This window comes from Suncus etruscus, chromosome 1, assembly GCF_024139225.1.
Source record: "Suncus etruscus isolate mSunEtr1 chromosome 1, mSunEtr1.pri.cur, whole genome shotgun sequence".
Lineage (NCBI taxonomy): Eukaryota > Metazoa > Chordata > Mammalia > Eulipotyphla > Soricidae > Suncus > Suncus etruscus.
Genome location: NC_064848.1, coordinates 112,062,787 through 112,071,585, shown reverse-complemented (window position 1 = coordinate 112,071,585; position 8,799 = coordinate 112,062,787). Strand labels below are relative to the sequence as shown.

The following is an 8,799-nucleotide window of genomic DNA, read 5'->3' as shown; positions in this document are numbered from 1 at the left end:
TGAGTTTTTACCTTTTTTTTTTTTTTGGTTTTGCCATTTTTTCTTATGCTTTGAATTCAGTCCTAAAAGGAAATCATACAGTATTAAGGTATTATTAAGCATACAGTATTAAGATATTATTTTATTATAATTAAACAGTTACGTTCCAAAATACTATAATTAAGACTTATGTTGGTTTTATTTTTATTTAAATAACACATTTTGTGGACAAGATAAAAAGATGGCTGACTGGAAAGATAGGACAGCTGTTAAGGTATAATTGTCTTGTATCTTGTCAACTTAGATTTAAATCCCCAATACCATATATGGTCGCTGAGGATCATATATTCTCCGAGGCCCTGTGCATCACTAGGTCTGGGCCCCCAAAGCCAGTTTCCCCTTCCCACATCATGCACATACATACAGACTGCTGGTCCTGTCTGAATATAACTACAAAGGGATTTCTTCTCTAAATCTTATAAGGATTAAATGTAATTATGCAGTGAATCACTTAGTCATAGCACATACGTTATATGTAGAGAAAATGCTTTACAAATACATGGGTAGTATATATAGGATTCTCTGTGAACAAACAGACCCCGATGGTCATTCTTGATTCTAATCTGTGCATACCTTTTCTATAAAGAGACATACTGAAAAACTCAGTGGTTGAGCTTAAAATAATACAATAAGTGGTAGGAAGTTTTACAAGATTGTAAGAGCTGCCTTAGGAATGTGTGTTCTACATAGACCGCTATTGTTTTTGCCGCGCCAGGCACAGAGACGAGGCTAGTGGCTTATCCTGGAGGTCCATCCCCCAGGCCAGGAAACCATGAGATGACTGTTGCTTGTTTTCTTTTCTTTGTCTTTCCAGCCGGGACCCAAGCAGTCTCGGAACCCTTCATGCTAAGACTCTGTTCCTAGCCGGCTCTGAGTTGGAGAAGGACCCGGAAGCGGCCCGCGTGGGCGGGGCGGGTGGGCTCGGAATTAGCGTCCGTGCCGTTCCGGAAGTAGTTCCTGGCCGCGTCGCGTCCATGCGCCGGCTCGGGGACGTCGGCCAGCCCAGGCGCGAGCGAGCCCCGCGCGGCCCGATCGGACTCGAGCCGGGAGCGCCGAGCGCCCTGCGCGGGGTTCGGGACGCCAGCGGCTGCCCCGCGGGGCCGGCCCGCCCGCCGCCGTCATGCTGTTCCTGCCCAGCGCCGCGGACGGCCAGGCCACCGCCGTCGCCCGCGCGCTGACCTCCGGTACGTGCCCCGGGGCCCGCGCCGGCGCCTCGGCCAAGTGCCCCTCGGGGGGAGGCGGGAGGGCGGGAGCGAGAGGGGCGCCCGGCTTGTGCTCCTGCGGCTCCCCGGTCCGGCCGCCTCTGCTGACTCACGGGCTGAGTGCCTCGGCGCCGAACTTTTCTCGCCTGCCTTGCAAGCACCTTTTCTCGTGGGCATCGCTCCCAGTGCGCTCCAGCCAGCTTTGGACTTTATTTGGGGGGGCCCACACACCCGGGGATGCCCAGGGGTTCCTCCTGGTTCAGCGCTCAGAAACCGCTCCTGGCTCGGGGGACCCTCTGGGACTCCGGGGGTCGAACCCAGGTCTGTCGTAGGTCCGCCGCGTGCAAGGCAAAGGCCCTCCCGCTGTGCTCTCCGTCGCTCCGGCCCCTCAGCTTTGGGTTTTACGGGCGAGAATCCCGACGCCGCCCCTCGAGGGGGGCTGAACGGAGGAGAGCCCGGCTCCGCAGCTCCTGGGCTCCGTGCAGCGGGCAGGCTTTTGCTGGCTGTCGTTGCGGGCCAAGCGGGACCAGACGTCCCAGGCGCCCAGATTGTACAGCCCGGGATGGTCCTGGGCACGGTGAGCTCCGAGCCTGCACTCTCAGTAGTGTCTGTCTGTCTGTCTGTCTCTCTCCCCCCCTCTCTCTCTCCTCTCTCTCCCCTCTCTCTCCTCTCTCTCCTCTCTCTCCCCTCTCTCTCTCTTTCCCCTCTCCCCTCTCTCCTCTCTCTCTGCTCCGGTGCTTGGTCCGTGTGCTTTGGAACTTGGCTGATGACACGTGTTTGCCTTCCCGCGTAGGATTGGCTCCACTTTTTGTAAGTAGAGGCGATATGTTTAAAAGCCGTACCCACGAGACTCTCTCTCTCTCTCTCTCTCTCTCTCTCTCTCTCTCTCTCTCTCTCGCTCTCTCTCTCTCTCTCCCTCTCTTTCTCCTCTCTCTCTCTCTCTCTCCCCCTCTCTCTCTCTCCTCTCTCCTCTCTCTCTCTCTCTCTCTCTCTCTCTCTCTCTCTCGGAGGAGATCTTCATCCCTTAAAACAGCTAACGCCAGGAAATTTTAAGTTTTTATTTTGGGGTGGGTTTCTTGTTTCTTCTTTTTTGTTTTCTTTTTAGAAAACTGTGGCCGTTAGGCAGATGGGAAACTATACATCTGAGATGAGGAGTTGTTTGGGTTTGCTGTTTGTATTGTTTTGGGGCCACATCCGGCTGTACTCAGGAGGTTCCTCTTGGCTCTGCGCTCCGAAATCGCTCCTGGCAAGCTCGGGGACCTTATGGGATGCTCAAGATTGCACCCAGTTGGCCGCATGCACTGCAAAAACGCCCTATCCACTGTGCTATCACTCTGACCCCTGTGATGAGATTTGACTTATTTTTTAATCGCCATGAATTACATGATTGTTGCGTGGACAATGTTCCTGTAACACTGATCTCCTAAGTTTCTACTTTCTTTCACCAATGTCCCCAGTTCCCTGGCCCCCACTTCAAGCCCCTTAAGTATTTTTCCCTCCACTATTAGTCCTTGGTTTCTTTTGCCTGGCATATCTCCTAACCCAGTGGTGGGCAACCTTTTTTTTCAACTGAGCCAAATCTCGCCAAAACCACGATTGAAATTTATTTTGAGAGCCACATTTTTAAAACCGAAGATACATAGAATGGTACACTGGCAGGAAGAAAGTCACACAGAAAGTCACGCCCCCCATACCACAGGACCCGACTGGAGCTGTGTGGAGCCAGCTGCAGGGGCTGCGCAACAGCGTGTGCATTGACAGGCTGCAGAGAGGAGCAGAGTCCTAGCTCCGGGAGCGGCCGCCGGGCACACAGAAGAGCCGCATTAAAAAGTGTAAAGAGCCGGGCCGGGCGGTGGCGCTGGAGGTAAGGTGCCTGCCTTGCCTGCGCTAGCCTAGGACGGACCGCGGTTCGATCCCCCGGTGTCCCATATGGTCCCCCAAGAAGCCAGGAGCAACTTCTGAGCGCATAGCCAGGAGTAACCCCTGAGCGGCACAGGGTGTGGCCCAAAAACCAAAAAAAAAAAAAAAGTGTAAAGAGACCACTGCCTAACCCAATTCATGACAGCTTCCTGCTGAGGATCAGTTCTCATACTCTTTCTTTCTATTTGCCTTTTAGCATTTCTTATTCCCTTGCTATGTTCCATTATGTCCTGCATATGAGACACCCATCTGTCTATCTTAACTTCACTCAGTATAACTCTAGATCCATCCACACTGCAGCAATTGCATGGCTTCATCTTTTCTTACTGCTGAGTAGTGTTCTACTGTGTTTATGTACCTTAGCTTCTTTATCCAATTATCTGTTCTTGGGCATTTGTGTTTCCAAATTTTGGCTGTTCTGGATAGCGTTGCAACGAACACAGGAGTGTAGAAGGCTTTTCTGCATTGTGGTTCTTGAGCCCATTTGGTATACCATTTCCAAACAGTGGAATTGCTGGGCTATGTAGAACTTCAATTCCTAGTATTTTGAATAATGAGTTTTCCAGAAAGGCTGGACCAGTCCACCACCAACAGTTGAGAGAGAGAGTTCCTCCCACCTTCCATACATATCCAGTACTGGTGGTGGTTCTTTCTGATGTGTGCCCATCTCTTGGTGTGAAATGATCTCTCCGTGTTCTGATTTGCATCTTCCTGATTAGTGATATGGGGCATTTGTGTGTGTGTGTGTGTGTCTTTTTTTATTTTTAATTATGAGAACAATGATGCAAAGAAAGAGGAAAAGATAAAGTTACAGTGGAAGGACAATCACCCATAAACAGAGTTCTCAGAAGAAATCCCCTTGCTGACGCCTAAATTTTGAGCTTACAGTCAAAGAACATTAAGAAAAATAAAACAGAACCCATGTACAATTAATTACTTTGTCCACAAATCCCCAGATTGTAGTACATTATAATTTTTCTTAGCAGTACACAAAGCAATATAAGGCCATAAAATTTATGTGACTCCTTAAACATTGAAGGCATAGTATTTTTTTAACATTTTCATGCACATGCATATTAGTTTAAGTTAACATCAAAATTTTAAGTGGTTTTTTTTTAAGGTTTAGAGTCAAAGGAACACAATAAAAACGGTGTTAGAGTGGCAAATATTGTTTGCATAGGCCCGCCAAAATATGGGGGGCATGGAAAAGAAAAGCCTTGGCTTAAATACAAGGAGACCCTACCCCTGAAGTTTCCTGGCATAAGACCAACTCTAGGCTCCAGGCAAACTAGTTTATTCAATCCAAGTCGTTTTCTGTAGTGCCAATACAGTTTTATTTTTCTCGCAGTCTCTATTGTTGGCATCAGGTTTCTGTATTAATGATCCTGGAATCTGCATATCCTACATTAAAGTCAGGCTGGTGTGGAGCATCCTCTCCTTTCACCTCACAATTAAAGTGCAATGCAGAAAGCCCTGTCCAGTAAGCAGGCCATTGTTGTTAAGTCTTCTCAGTGGTAAGGGAGTCTCTTTTGAGTGGGTCGATGTCAGAGCAGCGGTAGGGTCTTACCTGGTAGAGGATTGCTTCCAGGTGATATTTATGGCTTCCCTAGATCAGGGGTGAATGGAGAATGCCCATTCTTCTGAGGCCTGTGCCAGGTCATTATGTCAGTGTTCAGGGTGTAAGGTCCCATTGCACTACAAGATTTGTGTATTCCCATCTCTATTAGATAAGAACTATTTGTATGTATAGTATTTTCCCGTTTTAATGTGCCTTTGCAAACAAGAAATAAAGCCACGTGGCATTATCGGTGTATATGGGGGCGTAAGAACACTACCAAAATGCCCATGATTTGGTTCAAACATAAGAATTAAACTGAGGGACTCTTTCACCAAATTTGATATGGGGCATTTTTTAATAGGCCTTCTGGCTATTTGTATTTCTTCTTTGAAGAAATTTATGTTTGTATCTTCTCCATTTTTTGATGGGGTACATATGAGTTGTTTATTACATAGTCTTTTTGTTTTCATGATAGAAAATTCTGATTAAGATGTTTGCTTTTTGGGGCCGGTGAGGTGGCGCTAGAGGTAAGGTGTCTGCCTTGCAAGCGCTAGCCAAGGAAGGACCGCGGTTTGATCCCCCAGCGTCCCATATGGTCCCCCCAAGCCAGGGGCAATATCTGAGTGCTTAGCCAGGAGTAACCCCTGAGCATCAAACGGGTGTGGCCCAAAAACAAAACAAAACAAAACAAAAAGATGTTTGCTTTTTTTTTCCTGGTCCAATTTACATTTTTGAATTGTTAATATTAAAATATTATTTTTACCAACATTTCCTGAGGCTAACAACTGTTCAAGCAGTTTGTTTTCAGAGTGCTTTAATGGTTTGCTATTTTGTCTTACAAGGAGCCATGTGAGATAGCCAATAATCCGATTTTTATATCTGTGATCAGTCATTCCTTCTTAGGCTTAAAACATTCTTAGACTAAAGTTCAGTTTTATTTTTCAGATTCAGAGTTTGCTCTGTTGCAGCACAGCTGTGTTAATGAATCCTCACTGGAGATTGTCCTTCTAGAACAAATCATTGTTAATTTTTTTAAGATTTTAAAGCTATCAAGATTTGTTACAGTTAAATCATGTTTAGTTTATTTTTGGGAAAATTTTGTGTGATGAACTCAGATCTTTATGAGAGCTTAGACCACACTGGTTTTATGCTCAGGAAAAAATTACTCCTGCTGGATTCAAGGAACCATATAGGATGCCAAAAATTTAGCTCAGGTCTGCTATATGCAAGGCAAGTAAGTGTCTTACCTGCTATATTTTCCCTATAGTCTCGTTCCCAGAAAGGACTGATCACATTGCTGATTGTTTGTTTGTTGTGTGGCTAACTACATGTTAACTGTATTACTGTGGTTATTTTCTTAATTGATGATTTTAAAATTATATTCTGGTACATCACTATTGATTTTTTTTTTTTTTTTTTGGTGTTTAGGCCATATCTGTTGGTGCTCAGGTGCTACTCCTGGCTCAGTGCTCTGGGTTGCAGCTGGTTTTTCTCTGTGGGAGGAAGAGGAGACCATGTGGTACAGGGGATTGAGCCAGGATTGTATTGAACCAGGAACTGAAACTCAAGGCAAATACCTTAACTCCTGTACTGTCTTTTCAGCACTGATTTCCATAAAAAGAAAAATACAAATTTAATACATTTTTTTGTTTTCTCTTGTTTTTTTGTTTATTTTTTGGTTTTTTGGGCCACACCTGTTTGATGTTCAGGGATTACTCCTGGCTAAGCACTCAGAAGTTGCCCCTGGCTTGGGGGGACCATATGGGACACCGGGATCGAACCGCGGTTCTTCCTTGGCTAGCGCTTGCAAGGCAGACACCTTACCTCTAGCGCCACCTCGCCGGCCCCTGTTTTATTTCTCTTAATTTTTTAGTACTGTGTGACTCATCAAGAGTCAGCATTTTGATTTGTTTGGGACCCATAGCCAGGTGCTTAGAGGCTGTTCTCTATCATACATGGTGTGATAATGAATTTGACCTGTGGCATGGAGAGAGATATGTATGCACTAGCCCTCCCTTTGAGCTGTCCCTCGAACAATCAACATATTTTAAAATAGTTACAGTCACTGCTCTGTTTTGGAAATGGGAAGTGACACTATCAACAGTGCTGGGAGAACCATGCAGTAATGGGGATCAATCCTGGCCTCTTACTTGCAAAGCCTTTTGAGGTATTGCTCAGGCACTGATCTTTTTTCCTTGAAAATAATTATTACCTTGCAACAGATTTATTCCATATAATATATTAAAACCTCTCTTGATGCTTTTAATCACAGCCTCAACACTCTGTCAAGTTGAACCTGTGGGAAGATGGTTTGAAGCTTTTGTAAAGAGGAGAAACAGAAATGCTTCCACCTCTTTTCAGGAACTGGAGGATAAGAAAGAGTTGTCAGAGGAATCAGAAGATGAAGAATTGCAGTTAGAAGAATTTCCCATGCTGAAAACACTTGATCCCAAAGACTGGAAGGTATTTAATGTAATTCTTGGTTTAGTAAGATGCTTTGTTAAAAATAGACAAAAGCCTGTGAATTTTCCATTACAAGCCATGCTTTAAGATGCTTAAATGAAATTACCATAATTAATCACCTGTTGGTTATAAATCTCAGAGTAAGATTTTGTTGTAGAATTCTCTCTGCCTATTAAATGCTGGAAAGTTTCATAGTACTGATCATTTTTGGGGGCCAGAGCAAAAGCATAGCAGGTAGAGCATTTGTCTTGTAGGTAGAGCAGCCATCCCAGATTCAATCCCCGGCATCCTGTATGGTCCCTTGAACCTGCCAAGAGTGATTTGTTGTTGTTTTGGAGCCACACCTGGTGGCACTCAGGTTACTCCTGGCTCTGCACTCAGAAATCTCTCCTGGTAGGCTCTGGCACCATATAGGATGCTGGGGATCAATCCAAGGTCCATCCCGTGCCGGCCACATACTAGGCAAATGCCCTACTGCTGTGCTATCACTCCAGCCCAGGACTGAGTTCAGTCAGGAGTATCCCCTTTATTGTCTTTGAGTTGGTCTTAAAAAGTGAGTGACAGGCCGGTGCAGTTGTGCAAGTGGTAAGGCGTTTATCTTACATGCACTAACCTAGGACGGACTGCTGTTCTATCCCCCAGGGTCCCATATGGTTCCCCCAAGCCAGGAGTGGTTCCTGAGTACATAACCAGGAGTAACCCCTGAGCATCACCGGGTGTGGCCCAAAAAGCAAAAAAAAAAAAAAAAAAAGAGTGAAGAATGAGTGACATATAAAAGCAGAGAAGATTCTGGGTATGAAGGAAGCAATACATCTAGGCAGATAAGCAAAGACATCAAGGAATAGTAGAATGTGTACTGCCTTTGAAGGGAACAATAAAGGCTAGAACAGTGTGCTCGAGGGATTCTGGGGAGATTAAGGACCCAAACAATCTAGATCAAGCTATCTATTGCCCTTTCCATATCATGCCAAGAAAGAAATTCAGATTTTAGTTTTAGAGCAATGGGAAGTCATCAAACATTTCTGAGCTAATTTTAGGGAAGTAATTTTGGTAATAAAGAAAGCTTCTTGAAAAGAGAGGGCAAGATTGGAGGAAAGTGAATAGTTAGCAGTTATAGAACTAGTACAGCAACCCTTGCCTGCAAAAAGATTTTGAACTAAATTGGTGGCTGAGTTTTGAGAAAGAGAGACAGATTTGCCCACTTTTTTTTTTTTTTTTTTTTTTTTTTGAAGCTAGATTGACAGATTTTGGTGACCTTGCTGTTTGGTTTAAGAGACATATATGGAAGATCTCTAAGTAGTCTAGCCTTTGTGGCCTACCAAAGAGGGAGTCATTGACAAGCACTGGCATGCAAGAAAAGGACATTTGTGGGGAGAGGGATGGTTTTATTCATTTGGCTGTGTCAGAATTAAGGTTCTAGTAACAGTGGTTAAGTCATTTTAGTACAGCATTTCTCAACAGGTTCCCATATGGCTCTCTGTACACCCCCAGTATATTTAATGGGCCAGAAGTGAAAATGATATATATTTAACATATATTTAATGAGCCAGAGGTGAAAACGATGTAGAGGAGCCATAGCATAGTACTAGGGACCAATCAGGGTGACGGGGGATTGGG

The 8,799-nt window shown here is 45.0% G+C and overlaps 1 protein-coding gene across 1 annotated transcript in view; it reads left to right on the top strand.

The window, feature by feature from the left end:
* Positions 1 to 1,004: 1,004 nt before the first annotated feature.
* The window catches only part of DNAJC2 (DnaJ heat shock protein family (Hsp40) member C2), a 32,554-nt gene continuing 24,759 nt past the window's right edge, over positions 1,005 to 8,799 (top strand). The window contains exons 1-2 of the mRNA XM_049783886.1: positions 1,005 to 1,223; positions 6,992 to 7,182. Coding sequence (XP_049639843.1) covers positions 1,160 to 1,223; positions 6,992 to 7,182 — 255 coding nt within the window. The 5' untranslated portion in view covers positions 1,005 to 1,159. The remainder of the gene's footprint in view (positions 1,224 to 6,991; positions 7,183 to 8,799) is intronic.